Genomic DNA, 16,298 nt, shown 5'->3' on the forward strand with positions numbered 1-16,298 from the left:
TCCTCTTCTTGTGCTGCATGATGTTTCATATTAATACTGTAACTTGGTTAATCATTTTTCATTTCAATTTGCTTCATTATTTTCTCCTTTTAATTTGCTCTTTCACATTCATCCTGCTCATGATATGTTCCGTTTGTGGGAAAGCTAAAATCAAGGCTTTTTATAAAATTGTTTAAACCTGATTTTCAGTGGCTTACAAAGTACTTTATAGCAAGCTGTGTGCTAAAAGCTCCGAGTGACTGAGCAAGCAGTGAACTCAAAACCCGTGTGTAGCTTTTGAAACGCCTTTGCTGACTCAGCCTTTGGCAAAAACCTGCATGAAGTGGAAGATTTCTGCCAGTGGCTTTTTCCTGGTCTTTTTGTTTTTAACTCTTGGGTTGCGAGGACGCAAACGCATAGAATTTCACAGGTCAAAGCTCAGTGACGTTAAACGGTTTCGGAAACAGATCGATCGTTTGTCCAGTTTACAGGGCTCATCCATACTGGTTCAATACGCTTCAGACAAACCGTGTACGTTGTTTTTAATTCGCTCTTCCTGGACACAGGACTGCTCCGTTTCCCATCCTGTCTTCCTCCTTTTCTCACTTATTTACTCCACCTCATTGCAGCATCATCTGCCTTTTTTCTCCCCGAATGCTAACCGTTCCATTGGCGTTTTTGTTTCCTTTAAAGGAAGTTGCTCATCGCCAATTTGTTACTAGAAATCCGGTGCAAAATGACGCCTTCGCTTTCCCTGCTGGGCGTTGAAAGGGGGCTCCTGCCTCTCCTTGACCGCTGAGCGGAGGCGGCGTCGCTCCCACCCGCCCTCCTCGTCGCTGCCTTCCGTTAGGGTTCTCCTCGCCCCTCTAATCGTCTCCCTCTCTTTCCTCCCTGTGCTCTTCCGTGCTCCTGGGCTTTCTATACGCCCAGTTTTGCTTTTTCCCCTCCTCTTTCCCTCTGGTGACACCAAAGGGGCGGTTGCGTCTTCTCCGAGGGCAGTGTTGCTTCAATTCCTGTGGAGCCTAAACGTCTGCTTTTCCAGAAAGTGAGATCATGGCGCTCTCCAAGCCTGCGATCTCGGTTTTATTATTAACGGTAGGATTTGTTTAAACCTTTGAAGAGTGAAACTCTTAACGATGCTCCTTCTGGAGTTTTTACGGGCCACCCTTTGCTAACCTGTCCGCTTTCTCCGCAGGTCAGGTTTAAAGCTAATGAGCTGATGAACAGGAAGGATGATGTTCCTGGCTTGGCTGACTATTACTTACCGCCTTTATTAAGTTTGCATTATTAGTCCGGGGTTTAATGACAAAATAGCTGTTCATCCTAATGGTTTTCGTATGATGTGACTTCACTAGCCAAAGTTTCTTCTGTGCCGGTGATGAAACACAAAAACTCTGAAATTACAGTTAGGGTGATTTAAAATAATCCATAGTTAAGACGAATAAAAAAATACCGTTTGTTACATTTAGGACCCGGTTAGTGTACTGTCAGCAGGGAGAAGTTATACAGAACCGAGAGGAGGTTTGCTTGGAGGCTGGGGTGGTTCTGTATTTTTTGTTTTTAAAAAAAGCTCGAACGGCCGCTTTGCTAAAACTCTAGGAGTAGGTATTCAGCGCTGAATTAAATGTCTCCTTCATCTTTGGATTAGCAACGTGCAAATGCTTTTTGTTTTTGCTTTGCTCTGCAGCGGAGGTGAAGCGTGTTGGCGACACCGTGCTGGGAATGGCTACGCAGTGCGTTCAGATGAAAAACGTGCAAAGAACGACACCGCAAACCCTGTCTAACCTTTGCTTAAAAATAAACGTCAAATTAGGAGGCGTAAATAATATTTTACTGCCACAGGGAAGGTAAGACCTTTCACAGAGGAAGACGGTATTGTATTGTAAAGAGAATGTGGATCATATTAACATAATATAGGTGCTTTTATCTGTAGTAGATAACGCTGTAGTTTTTTTTTAAGTGACTATTTAGTAAAACTCTTTTTGGGGTTCTAACATGGTCCTGCAAAAGCTGGGTTATAAACACTGAAGAAAAATAGTTGTTCCCATTGAAATGTGTAAGAAAAAGTAATCAAAATATTTTAATTGCAATCTGATCGTTAAAGTCTACAGCTTTCATTTGAAGGAAGAATTTACGATTTTTTTTCTCACTTTGAGTTTGTAGAGACCTATAGAAAACATCTTGAATAGCAGCACCTTTTCCTATATAGTTTAATTATCACAAGGATTCTTTATTCCACTGTGTGTCTCGACTTACACAGATATTTGAAAAGACAAAAGTCGGGAGCAGAAAAGACTAATTCATTTCCAGGTCCAGTTTACTCTGCAGTTTCTTATTATCGTTGCGGTGCTTTAGTTAAGCCCTAAAGCACTATGAGCTTTAGTTATACTGTGATATAGTCTGGAAAGTTGCTCTGATTCTATGGACTCCCATATTTAACAGATCATTAAGTTCTCTGTATACTTGATTAGAGTGAGAGTGAAATAATATCTTTTTATTTGTAAAAACGACTGGACCCTGTTGTTCAAGATTCTGATGGGTTTGTGTATCCCTTTGTAACAAATGTTCTCAAATGGAAACCTTTCGGCGGTTTTATGGAAAAACCCATTCCAAAAAATTCTGATGGAAAAATGAACAAAATTCAGCCTGTTTTGTCTTACCTCTGTAGGCTCGAGAGGGTTAACCTAAAGATAGGTCTAGCTAGGTCCATCAAAATGAACAGCTAGGTCTCTACTTGGGTAAAAAGATGGATTTTTTCCACTCCTTGCATGTCGAGCTGTGGAGAGCTCAAGGAATAACCTGCCGTATCATTCTTGGGATCCCGTTTCAAAGAAGTCAACACCCTGTTTTGCTCAGATAAGCAAATGTTCGCTTCATATTTAGGCTAGTCAGAAGGCAGCTGCTGAAAAATAATTCAACAACAAGCACTTGGGGAGAAAAAAAAAGCATGTTATCGGAGGGGATGTATATTTTGTGTACCTTGTAAATTCTGTTTCAAATTAAATTATAATTAAATTCTAAATATGCTCAGCTTGGATAATGTGCTTGTCCAAGTCTCCTCTATTAAAGCAACTAAAAATCATTATATTACAGAGCATGCCCTTCAAAATGTTTTTTTAAAAAGTTAAAAGTATAAATATAGGCACAAGTATGAAGGTAGGCACACACCATATCAGCAGTTTTATGTTGTTTTCATAAATACGAGTTCTCTGCTGTGTCGCCCGTGTTGACAGCAGTAACGTGGCCAGAAAGTTGAGTTCTGCTTGTTATTACCGATAAACTATTTGTTCACAAAAATGGAGTTAAATAAAGGGAAAAAGACAAAACGGCACAACTACATATAACACCTAGCTGTTCCAGACAAGTGGATTTTGGGGTTACTTGTGTCAGAATGTTTTAATTATTATTTTCTGTTTTGTTTTTTTTGGGGGGGGAATAGAACAGTTTTCTATTTGTATATTATAAATTACATTATTACAATTACCTTCAAATACATTTTAGAAAAGGTCTGATAACAGGGGCATCTATCTACATAACTGTTCCCCCCCACATCCACAGACACAGGCAGTTCTGGTGGCCTAAAATCTCCCATTTAAAATTAAATGGTTTGTTAAGCAAGAGAGTTTTAAAGCTTTAAAATTTGCAGTGCAGTGTTTTGGTGTTCTGCTTTTGATGCAGTAAACTCACCTCATGATTTAATTAAAACTTTGAAACGTATTTTTAAAAATTCTATTTTTAAAATCACACCTATAACATCCAGATTTTTCATACTTCCCTACTGGCGCTGTTTTTCCTTTTGCGTGCAAAATCACCGTGGACGTATAGAAGCACAATCCTTTAATTTTCTCAGATGTTTGATGCCAAGAGAACAGCTTTTAATCTCTTCTGCGGTCTAATCCATGGAGGCTGCGATTCTTTGACTTAAACTTAAAAGGATTTTTTTTTTTCCCCACTCATTTCTTATAAAAATTAACAGTTTGCAATTAGCCACGCTTTAAAAATAGGCGCAAGTATTTAGGATCTAGCATGGGAACCCCAGTCAGGACTTCTAAGTCTTGTCACAGGGCAAAGGATCAGCTCTGGACGGGTGCAAACCGTTGACTCATTCCCGTCTGTACCGCGGGCGTACGAAGTGCTGTCTCTCTGAGTTACGACCGGCTCCGCTAAGCGTCAGCCTTGCTGCTTTCACAGAGCCGCTTCTTCTTTTGCAGACCACCAGTATTTCAGCAGCCCGTCATATTCCTCGGCGCAGACGTAACTCACCCGCCAGCTGGCGACGGGAAAAAGCCTTCTATCGCTGCGGTGAGTAAATCTTTAGCCCCTGCTCTGCCCGGCTGCTCGGTTTTGATGCGTTTCTTCCAATTTGGTGCTTACTTTCAATTACTTGGAGTTCCTGTTCTTCTAATTGCCCAATTACAGCATTATGTATTATTTTTCTGCAGAATCTAATGAAACTTTGGGGATCTTGCTCTGATAGTAATTACTTAAATGTATGTATTAGCTTGTAAAATGCCTGAGATGCTAATAGGCAGAGGAGCTTTTCTTATCAGCTGATATTTATCGGTGACCTCTAATAAGTCAGTGTATCTTTAAAACTGCCTTTTTCAGCAGTTAAAAATATTAAAAATTTGCCCATTGCTGCTAGTGAATTATGCTGGCCCAGTTGCGGTTTTTGTTGGTTCACGCTTCCTGACAAAACAAATTGTCTTGGATTTTTTTATTTTTTATTATATTTTATTTATATATATATTTATTTATTTATATTTATATTTATACAAATATATATATTATAATTATGGTTTTGACTGCATCTTTGCTTGGTCAGCCCTTTAGATTGCAAGATACTGTTAAAAAGACAGTTCAGTTATTTTCATGGAATAACTTGTATTAAAGTGCTTTCAAGTTCAGTTTGGTATTAAGCTTTTTTTTTTCCCCCCCCACAGGTTGTAGGAAGCATGGATGCTCATCCTAATCGATACTGTGCCACTGTCCGGGTCCAGCAGCACCGCCAAGAAATCATCCAAGATTTGGCTGCCATGGTCAGGGAGTTGCTTATTCAGTTCTACAAGTCGACCAGATTTAAACCAACTCGCATTATTTTCTACCGAGATGGCGTTTCTGAGGGGCAGTTCCAACAGGTTACATTTGTGTTTTAAGATTTTGATTACGTAGCTTTCTGTCGAAGACTTTGTAGTAGATGTAGTTCTGTGTAGTGGAGCTATGGAAAGTAGTGTATCAGTTCTTCCCTCAGCAAATACGTTGGACTCTAACCAAGAGGAGCAGGAAAAGTGGTTTTGTGTTTTTCAGGAGCTTTTTATTTTTTTTTCCCCTTAAAACACTTCCCTTTGCACAAATAAAATGATCAAGTACAGTTTTAATGCTCAAAAGCATTGAACATCTGGGACTTATTCAAGATGTGTTAGTCAAATTGGATCCCATAAACATAGACAGTAAAGAAAACCTAAGTGTAAGCTAATATTCTTATTTCTTTCCCAGAATTTATAAATCCTGTGTTTTCACATTGTCACTATTCATTTATTCCCTATAAAATTTAACAGATATCTTCTTATATTTATTTTCCTTTCATATGAACTTTATGGCTTTTCCTCTCACTAATATTGATTTTTCCGTTTGCTGCTGTTTTCCACTGCATCTTTCATTCATAGTTCAGGTAATTATGATAAATCCCAAATCGTTGCTTTTTGTTTTATGACGCTTCAATTTTTTCCAGTTTTTATTGGTCCACCATACGAGTTCGCAAAGCTGGGAAACAGTATTCGCTTCAGCAGTTCTGGATTTTATTCCTCAGACTAGTCTGGAAAATAATTAGGCTGTTGTACATTCAACAATCTAATTAAATGTTCATTTGTATCTGGCAGTTAAAAAGATTTTAACATCCAGCTTATTAGTCCAAGCCGCATGCTTAGAGTTGTACAAATACGGACGCTAATTCAGGCCCGGCTCAGCAAGCTGGTGAGCCAATTTGTTCTCATCAAGTGAAGAAATGAAGATTTGATCCCACATGCTTTGACATTTCATTACTCTGAGTGACGGTGCAAGAAGGGATGTTATAAATAAGACTAATTAGTAGAAAACTGTCTCGTATTTATCACCCTTTTCTATTTTTATGACTCAGGTTCTCCATCACGAATTGCTGGCTATTAGAGAAGCATGCATTAAGCTAGAAAAGGATTACCAGCCTGGGATTACGTTTATAGTTGTGCAGAAAAGGCATCACACCAGACTCTTCTGCACAGATAAAAACGAACGGGTACGTTGTGATCTGCGACTAGCCCAGTTGCCTATGTGCTGCTTTAAAAATGTGTCGCTTAACTAAGTAGCAAGGGACTGGTCGGAGGAGGTACGCGGTGGGATTTCTCTGCCTGCAAAGGAAAACCTTCATTTTCTGTTTTTATTTTATATAATAAAAAGGCACGAAGCTGTTACGAAAACGCGGCAGAATGTCCTTCGACGTGTCCGTACGTCCTTTTTTGCAATCTATCAAATTCTTCAGGCTTCCTTTCAGTTTTCGTACTGGCTCAAGCTCCTCAAGGGTTGAGATTCACCCGAGTAATGCAGGGTCTCACAGTGAAGGTCCCTACATCCAAAATAGTCGCTTCAGGCGCTTTTTGTAGTTAACAGAGGTCTAATTGGTGTTGCCAACACAGTTTAAGGCACAGTTCATCTGATTCCGAAGTAGCCAGTTCCGCCGAGTTCACTGATTTGATTTTGGTTGCCGGAAGAGTGGCTCCCGGGGAACTGGCTGACACGTAGACACGTGCACAGCAGACACAGAAATTAGGTGGGATGAACCCTGCACTTCTGGAATATTTTCTTTTCCATGAATGCTACCTTTAATATGTCTTAGGTGTCTAATATCTTGGACACGTGGAATTCAGTTTGGGCATAGCGAGTGTCACAACGCATTATTTTATATTATAGTGCTGAACACTTCCAGTTGTTTTATGAATGTTTCTTAATCCGTATTATATCTCTGTGAATACATGCAGAAGCCCCACTAGGCTTTAAGGCAGTAATTAGTTACTTTTAATGCTGATTTGTATGTGTTTTGAATATTGAGAGCATGCTATAGATTGCAACTGTTAAAGTATTTAAAAGTAAGGAATATTTTTAAGTTCTGCTCTTACGTAAAGAGTATTTTTAAGGGAAAGGGAGGCCCCCTTACAGCTGTGGACTCTCCTCTTTCAAGAATAAACAAGAAAAGTTTGGAACAGTCTCTCTTGGATTGGGAAGGTGAAAAGGATTTGACAGCTCAATCACAGGAAATTCTTTTTGCATTGATCAGAAAAGCAAATTTTTATGGGTAACTTCTAAGAAGATTTTGCAGCTTTTTTTCTTTTTCTCTAGTAGAGACGCTCCAGATTCTCATTTGAACAAAATTTCATTTTTACTGGTCCTTTTTTGACTTTTTGCTTCTTACCGATTTCTTTATTTTAAGATCTTTGTCGCGTTTCTCTTTTGGCTGCACAGCTAAAAGGAAGAGTTAATCTGAGCCTTACTGTATTTGCACTTTTTGTTCTCGCAGGTTGGGAAAAGCGGAAACATTCCAGCCGGTACCACAGTGGACACAAAAATCACCCATCCGTCAGAGTTTGACTTCTACCTGTGTAGTCATGCTGGTATTCAGGTAGGGCATCTCGTGGGCGATGAAAACTTTGAACAACGTTGGCTGTTGGTATTTCGTGTGTTGGTTACACAGGTGACAAGCGATACAACGTCCGTCTGTGCGTTCCTGGGCCGTGCGCGATGCTCTTCTATCGTTCTTAAAACCTGAAAGAAGCAACGAAACCAAACTGATGCGAAGTGCAGCCTGTGCATGTGGTTTGCTGTGCTTCGCTCCTGTTTGCTGCTCTAAAGAGTATCTTTGTTCTCTCCGTGCGCTGCAAGGGGAGCCTGGACTGCTGACACACATATATCGATAAGCACCTTAGTTTCATTCCGTACCCTTTTGCTTGTCTGGAAGTTATCTCACTTGCGTGGCTGAAAGTTATAAGAGACAAAGTGCCTCTTGCGTTAAATTCGCTTGAAATGCGTATCCAATTGCGAGGACGTAACTAGCGCTTTTAGATATCACCATTGTAGCTTTGCGTTTTCCTGCGATTTCTTCTCTGCGATCAGAAACAGCAACAATTAAACGATAGCAACAGTACTGACAGTCAAAATGTAATACTCTACGTAAAGATTCTTCAACGCGGGCACCAGTTAAATTGCTGTTAGTTAGGAATGTTTTTGAAGTGCTGATGTCCTCCGTGATCTGCCTGCAGGGAACAAGCAGACCTTCTCATTACCACGTCCTCTGGGATGACAATCGTTTCTCTTCAGACGAACTGCAGATCCTTACCTACCAGCTGTGTCACACGTACGTACGCTGTACTCGTTCCGTTTCCATCCCTGCGCCAGCGTACTACGCGCACCTGGTCGCCTTCAGAGCCAGGTACCACCTGGTGGACAAAGAACACGATAGGTGAGTTACGCGATTCTGAATTACGGCGTGATTTGAAGGCGGTAGGAAGGAAAGGGACTTGTTAACTCTGGGGTCAGGGGGCTCCTCGGTTAGCAGGGAGAGGGTAGGTTTGGTCTTTCCGCTGAATTACGCTGTGAAAGAGCAGAAGCTGCTTCTGCGTCCTTCTGCGCTTTCTTCTGTTTCAGAACTTCAGTGGTGTTTTAACAGTGTTAACTTTTGACCGTTCAGAAGAAGTGTTTGATATGAAAATCATGTATTTAAGGAGAGGCGGATTAAATAGGGCTTCTCTTCACCTTCCCACCCCCCCCTTTTTTTTGTTTTTTGTTTTTTTTTTTTCCCCTCCCTTCTCTTTCAGTGCTGAAGGAAGCCACACTTCTGGTCAGAGTAACGGCAGAGATCATCAGGCACTTGCTAAAGCAGTTCAGGTTCACCAGGACACGTTGCGCACTATGTACTTTGCTTGACATGTTCTGATGTTCAGCGACTCAGTACAGTACGGAGTTGGATTCACACGAGACCAGCTGCACTTAGACCACCAGTTGCCCAAGCTACAGTGACCGCCAGCCATGAGCGATGCGTCCTAATTTTTTTCTCTTCCCGTTTGCAAGAAAGCCTTCCGTCCAGAATTTCAGACTTGATTATGAACTGCATCCTTCTACAAAACCCTGCAGTCGTCGGAAACGTGGTTTGCCAAAATCTCTAAGCTGCTTGGTATAAAACAGACCCATATTTTATAATTAAATCAAGAGCTGTGATCTCAGGGCTTAGGGAAACCCCCACCCCACCCCCCCGCAAAACTCATCCTTCAGTTTGCTATTCATTTTAATTGCTTTTAATAATTTGGAGAGATCTAATTCACACTAACGTTGATGGGCTACAATGCTGTGAACTAGCTTTTAATACAAAGGAAAGCAAAGCGTTTTTTGACTATTTATGCCTTGATTATTCTAGATGCATTTACAAAACTTTATTTTCAAAAGGAGAAAGTGACAAAATTCTGGTTTTCAACTGTCTTAAAAAGATTATTCTCTGTGCGTCTAAGGGTAAATGTATTTTCTGAAGCTCGTCCTTGAATGTTTTTTATTGTGCTGCATTTAAAAATGTTTTTCATAGACTAAATATGAAATTAAAAAAAAAAAGAGAGAGAGAGAACTTGTACCTAAACTTTTAATAGGTCCAGTTAGATTGGCAAAAGAAGAGGTGCCATTTAAAAAATTTGTAAAGAGTTTTTTTTAAATCATACTGACAGCTAATTTTAGAATTTGTCATACAGGACTGTGACACTTAACTTTCCAAAGTCTCTAAAGAATACGGGTCTGTGGTGATAAATACAGTACAATCCTTTTTCACTGTTATGTTTGAATTAATGTAAATTTTATATATGTTTCGCAGTATTAATGTGATAGACTAGAGGCTATTATTTATTTTTATTTACTAAGGAGTGCTCATTATACTTCTGTTAACATATCAAGAAAGGCTTTGGGTTTAGAAATTAAAACCTTATCGTGGGGACACGGCTATTCCGATGCAGAAATACGCAGTGGAGCCCGGCAATCCGCGCGGTGGGGATCGGACAAGCGCGTCTTTTCGCGGGGCGGCTTCCGGAGCGCGCCGGCGGCTTTCTCCCCGCGCCCTTCGGAGCCGTTCCACCTTGGCTCAAGCACAAAACGATTTGTATTTTATTTACGTGCCGGTCCCCGGCGGAGCGGGCGCCCTGGCCGAGGAGGGCGGGCCGCCGTTTGTAACGCCGGCTCGAGTCGCAGAATCTATGCAGTAAAGGTAAATCGTAGGGAACCGAAGTTTACTGACGGAGGGGGGCGACGCTCTCTTCGTTACGCCTAAAGGTCCGGAGGAGACGTGGGAGTTTTGCCCTTCTCGCGGGAGAAGCATTAATTCAGACTGACGACGATCACGCAGGCGCTTCCGTTAGCTTGCACGCTGGGTTCGTAACCGCTCGGGGAACCGTTGCGCTAACCGCGACGCCGCGGGCGGGCGGAAGCGGAGCGAGTGCGGGCAGCCGGCCGCCGCCGCCTCGCTCCTGCGCGGTTTTCGCCAGCGAGCCGGACTAGGCGCTCGGAGGCGGCGTCCCGAAATCTCCTCCTCCTCCGCGCGTCCGTTTTGCTTTCTCTCTCCTCTCGGCGGACGCTCAGGCGCCGTTTCGAGCGCGTTTACCTCTAGCCGCGGAGCTGGGCGAAGCTTTAACCGATACCGAGGTCTGTGCCACGTAGCGGGTCGGGGAGAACGGCTTCCTCTTGAATAAGCTAGAAAATGCCCATTTTTGCTGCCTGCCAGCTCCAGGTACCTAACGTTGCGCGAGCTCAGCTCTTCGCCTTGTGGCAGCGTCTTGGCTGGCGTCGTTGTCGTCGTTTAGCTGCAATAAGTTTGAATTCTCGTAGCAGACTAGTCGTGTTCTTCTCGTTGTCAGTCAGGCTTGCGGGGTCGGAGTTTCTTCTTGGTCGTAGGTGGGTAAATCCAGGCTTAAAATCCTGCTGGGGTAACAGAAAGCAAAGTGCAGGGCGCGCTTCTGGCTTTTTAAGCCTGTAGCGCTGGTTCATCCTTCGGCTTTGGTTTCCCTGCCCGTCCTCCAACAAAATGGCAAAGCGGCGAATGATTTAAAGCGTTTTTCCGAAAAGCTTTTCGTGAAGTTTGGAAGTAAGGACAGCGTGCGATAGGCCCAGCCGCTGTCGTTCCGGGCAGCTTTTTAATAGAAATAACCTGTTTTAATAGAAACAACGTATTCGGAAACGCCTCCAGTCAAGAACAAGGCTCCAGTCTGTGCTTTTCTCGCCTCTGGTAAAACCAGCAATAGCTCAGGTAAACGCAGCAGCAGGATTCGCCAGCGGGGCGACGATGGAAGAGGAGAAAAAGGAGAATGAGGCCGAGGCCCACCTTCCCGCTGCCGCCGTCGCTACTTAGAACCACTAAGTCGCTGCGCAGCTCAGGTCAGCAATAACCCGACGCGTTTTTACCGCCTGGCAGTGGGTTTTCGAGCCCGCGCGACGGCAGGCGCTAAAGGTGCCCGGTGCCCAAAGCGAGCCCGGCCACCAACGCGCTTTCCCCCGCGTGTCGGAGCCCTTAAAGGAGGCTGCTCGCGAGCTGAGCGGAGGCGACCGACTTGCCCGGTTTGGCTCTCTGTCTTCTGTCGCCCTTCTGACGTAGTAACACTATTGGAACGGAAATATCCCAATATCGGAAGGGGTTGCGGAAGGTCGGTCCTGGGGCAGGCTCAGGCCGGGCTGGCCGGTCCCGGAGCAGCGGCCAGCGTGGGGCCGGAGACCTTCCGCGAGCCCTTCCAACCCCCCCAGAAACACGAGTAGCGAAGACACGAAGGCGAAATAGTCGGAAGGGTTTTTCTGTTCGTTTTGCTTGCTAAATGTAACGCTGTCACTAGGTTTGCTTGGTTTTCGACTCGTCTGCTCAGGCGGCTCGGCAGAAGTAACGCGGGCTCTGCCTCTCGCGGCACCCGGGGAAGCGGGTCGCGTCGAGCCCTGGGAGGAATCGGCCTGTCGCGCGGCGTCGGAAGCGGGTGACTTTGTCCCTGCCCGGCTTTGGGCTGGCGTCCGAGGTAGCCCAGTTATTTAGTCATTTGCCCAAGATATCAGGAAGGAGGTGTGTGTTCAGCTGCTGGAGCCAGCGCGGGAAAACTCAGCTATTTTTGAAACAAAAAATCCTAAATATATAGATATCTATCTATCTCCTTCCTCTTTTGCCAGGCGTAGCTTCCCTGGTTGGTAAAGCCAAAACGTCGCTAAGGTTTAGCTTTAATTCGAACTCCCTCAGTAGCTCTTAGAGCCCTCGTAGCGTTTTAACCGCCGTCTTGTCGAAATGTCAGTCGCTTTTCTAACGAAGGCAAAAGCTCACTTTTTTCACGAGGGTTTTCAAGGCGGCGGGTTCGGTTCCCGCGCGCTCGGGTCGCTCTGTGAGAAGACCGAGGTTTCGAGCTAAGAGGCTTCCGCAGCGGGTAGCTGGCGCCCCGGCGGCTTTGGGGGACCTGCTTGCCCCTCGGTGTGATCCCGTGACCCTTCCTGGTGGCACAGAGAACCCATAAGGGATTTATTATTTTATTTTTATTTTTTAAGCACTCTCTTACACATAAAAAAGGAATGTAAAAAAGTTCTCACGCTGTGTTTTTCACCCTCGATACCGGTGTGCTAAAATGACATTATTTCCTATTTTTTTAAATACTCTTCTCCTACAGCAACACCTCTTTTTGCGTACTTGTCCCGCCGGCGCGGCTTTCTCAGCTTCTGATACAGGGCAGCGCTTGTTTTGCTTTCGTATTCCGTTTGGTGACACGCTTCTGGATGCGTGCGTGCAGTCTTTTTAAGGAAAACTTCAAGCAGAAGGTAATTGCACTGATATATATATATATTTTTAAACTCCCTTTTTACTGTAAGGCTTCTTTTTTTGCATCTGCTGTAGCCGCTGGACAACACCGTGCGTAGCGCTGCGTGCAGCAAATACCGAAACGCTGCGGATGCCGTTCCCTGTTGTGCTGGTGTTTTAGGGATCCTGCCGTATTTTACGGCATCGAGACTCAAGCTGCGGTTTTGCAGGTCCTTCGACTTTCTGTTTGCGTCGTGGCGTGAACGCGAGGGCGCCGTCGCTTTAGTGGTGCCAGCGGAGGTGTTTAGGGTTCGTGTGACTTAAACGCTGACCTCCAGCCTCGGCGCGACGAGCTGCGGCCGCGTCCCGCCGTTCCCTGGCTTCCTTCGGCGCTCGGCTTTTGTGGCAAGACGCGGCGGCCGGGTTTTTCGGGCCGACCTTGCTCCTTGGTGCGGGAAAGTCTTCTGGAGCGATTGCAAAACCGAGCTTACCGGCTCGCGGCTGGCCGGGCTGAAACGCGGAAGACTCGGTTCGGCTCTTGGTTAGAGCTTAGGCAAACTCGGCTCCCCCAAATCCCGAAGGAAAGGACTTTGCTCCCTAGGAAGCGGCTGCTTTTCAGAAACTGTCTCGCCGCGTCCTGCGTTAGGGATGCGTAGACGCCGTCGACGCTGCCGTGGTCCGCTTAGGAAGCGGCTTTTCAAGAGCTGAATGTTTGCGTTGCAAATCTACGCAAAAGGCGATGCTCTTTTTTCTTCCGTAGTCGATTTGGTTTTTGGCCCCCCGCCTTTCGGATGCGCCGGCATCCCGGGCTGCTTTCGCTTCGTCCCGTCGTCTTCTCCTTAAGAGCAACGAAGATACCCGCTGGCCTAACCGCTCGCTGATGGCCGGCAGGAGTTGCAAAGTGACCAAACTGTCCCCGGAAACAGAGATTTAGGGTTTTATGACCTTTAGGATGGTTTTGAGGGCGCTCGGCGGGCAGCAGTGAGCTGGGGAGCTTGCGCGGCCCCGGCTGGCTGCCTTTGCGTTGCTCGCTCAGGTTAGATCTCCTGCTAGAAAACATATATATATATATATATATATATATATGCACACACACACACATATATATATATGTAGCCCGGCTGACGTGAATTTTCAACTCCTCTTTAGCTGGCCGGCGGTAACGTTGAATCCCCAGAATGTTTCCCACTTAAAAGAAGGTAGTAGCTTTTTTTCCCGTTTTTTTTCATTATCTAGTTTGGGGCGGTAGAAATAGTGATTTTTGATTACGTGGTTAGGGGGAGGCTTAGCTGTTTTATGTGTTTTGCTTAAGGGAGATAGACTTAGGGAATAATTTACCGTAGACCTTTGGGGGGGGGATTATTATTATTATTATTTTTTTTTTCCACATTTTGTAAATGAGGGCATTTGCTCAGGAAAAAAAACTAAGGCGAAAATTCCAGAATGATCTATTCTTGAGAAATCAAGCCGTAAATTGGGGGCAATGAAGAAGTTCACGCGGAAAAGCCATGTGCTCTCCCGAAGGACGCTGCCCTTCACTTCGGGTAATTTGCTGAGGCAATTTAGCAAATTTTATATATTATATGTGTGTGTGTATATATTACATATACACACACACACACATATATATATATACATACATGTATAGACCCGTCGTGCCTGCTGGCAAAAGGAAAATGGGCCTGTTATTTCTGTATGAAGCTATAAAGGCAGAATTTTGTTGGGGTCGTAGGCGCGGTTTCGCCGACTTCAGTAGGGTTTTTGGTTCGTTGGTACAATCAGGAGAACTGGCAAAATTTCCGGCGGTTTGTAAATCCGGATCCAGCTCGAGGCTTCGCGCAGCCCAGGGGTTGCCTGGGCCGCGGGAGGGCGAGGTGGAAACCAGAATGTATCGTTTAAATCCCTTTTTTTTGTTCTTTTTTTCCCCCCCTGCTCCCCGTTGCGTTTGGTACGCTGCAGATTTCACCGGCACCTGCCGAGGTTTTTGCCGCCTGTTTTACCGCTTTCCGATTTGGATTTTTGTAAGGTGGTTGAAAAAGAAGCGAAAAGGAGCTCAGCAATTGCGCGTCCCGCGGGCTCCCTCCAAACAAAATGCGTTTTGTTTTGTTTTGTTTTTTACAACCATTTGAAGTTTACTATTTTTTTGGAAAAAAAAGCAAAAAAAAAAAAGATTAAAAAAAAAAAATAGCAGGAGCCAAGGCGCCGGGGGTCTCCTGGCGGGTGCTGCCGGGGGGCTCGAGTGCCGGCGCCCGGCCGCCTTTCCCCTTCGGATCTACCTCATGTAAACAGTCGGGTGCTATTTCCTCGGAGCGGCGGGACGGCGGCGCCGGGCCGCCCGCGTCCCCTTCGCTGTGCCTTGGCGGCTCGTCCCGCGGGGCGCGCGCCGCTCGCCGTCCCCCTTGGAACCGCAGCCGCGTTTTCACCGCGGAGTGGGTTTTTAATTGCAAAAAAAAGAAAAAAAAAAAGAGCAGCAAAAGGTAGTTTTAGCAAGCGTTAGGCTATTTTTTCGGCGGATCGGATCGGAAAACGTGCGGTGGCGCAGCGGAGCGAGGCAGGGAGATACCCAGGAGTGAATTTTTCAAAAGATGTAGTCCCAACCCTGGATATATGCGTTTCTGTGCGTATCTATCTATATACCTACGCATATATATATATATGTATACACACGCACGCACGCACGTTACACAGGGTTGTGTTTGTGTACGTGTGTGCGTACGGACACGTATATAAAGCGAAGGGAGTAAAACGTCACTGCGTTTTTCCACCCAGTTTTGTATTTCACAGTTTACAACTCTGTCCGCGTTTTTCTATCTCCGTAAACCTTTTTTTACTCAAATAGGATTCCCTTGGGGAAAATTTTAAGTTGTGATACGCTATCGTTTTTTTGGAAATTAAAAAAAAAAAAAAGTTTTTATCAGTAGTGAATACAGAGGGGGGGGGAATCCGTTCCGTCAGTTGTATTTAGCTTAAATACGCAAGGAAAATCTCTATGTGGAATAGTAAAAGTGCTGACATTCCCTAGGGGCAGGACTGCCGAGCTGGTTCCTAAGGCTTTCGGCTGCAGAGAGACTCGAAAAAAAAAGAAAAAAAGGAAAAAAAAAAAAAAAAAAAAGGAAAACGCCTCTGTTAAACGTTTTTATAAAACTGCTCCATCAGGTCTTTACTTAAGCTATATTTCCTAAAGCCTAATCATCCTTTAAGATGCTGCATCTAAATTATCAGCATGGTTGCACTTTCTCGGTAAGAATGGATGCCCTTCAATTGGCTCACGATAAGGACTTTAGTTTTTTAACCAAACCAATAGTACTTTGGGCAGAAGGTAATATTTATATAGGTACCTCAAGGAAAAAAAAAAAAAAAGAAGAAAAACAAAAAAAAAAAGAGCCTGAATATGCTGCATTTTGTTCCTTTAACATTTTTCATGTAGCATTTGTTTGCTTTTATTTTTATTTTTATTTTTTTTAAGGCTGTTCCTAGCTACCCGTTTTGCTTTGGGGACCCCGGTAGC

The 16,298-nt window shown here is 44.3% G+C and overlaps 1 protein-coding gene across 2 annotated transcripts in view; it reads left to right on the plus strand.

Moving 5' to 3' along the window:
* AGO2 (argonaute RISC catalytic component 2) overlaps positions 1-9,525 on the plus strand; it is a 51,907-nt gene extending 42,382 nt beyond the window's left edge. For both annotated transcript variants that reach the window (XM_067290116.1, XM_067290117.1), the window contains 7 exons: positions 1,667-1,826; positions 4,191-4,281; positions 4,923-5,117; positions 6,116-6,250; positions 7,526-7,627; positions 8,265-8,464; positions 8,820-9,525. In XM_067290116.1, coding sequence (XP_067146217.1) covers positions 1,667-1,826; positions 4,191-4,281; positions 4,923-5,117; positions 6,116-6,250; positions 7,526-7,627; positions 8,265-8,464; positions 8,820-8,928 — 992 coding nt within the window. In that variant the 3' untranslated portion in view covers positions 8,929-9,525. The remainder of the gene's footprint in view (positions 1-1,666; positions 1,827-4,190; positions 4,282-4,922; positions 5,118-6,115; positions 6,251-7,525; positions 7,628-8,264; positions 8,465-8,819) is intronic.
* Positions 9,526-16,298: the final 6,773 nt, after the last annotated feature.

The sequence above is a fragment of the Apteryx mantelli genome, chromosome 2 (assembly GCF_036417845.1).
Source record: "Apteryx mantelli isolate bAptMan1 chromosome 2, bAptMan1.hap1, whole genome shotgun sequence".
NCBI lineage: Eukaryota > Metazoa > Chordata > Aves > Apterygiformes > Apterygidae > Apteryx > Apteryx mantelli.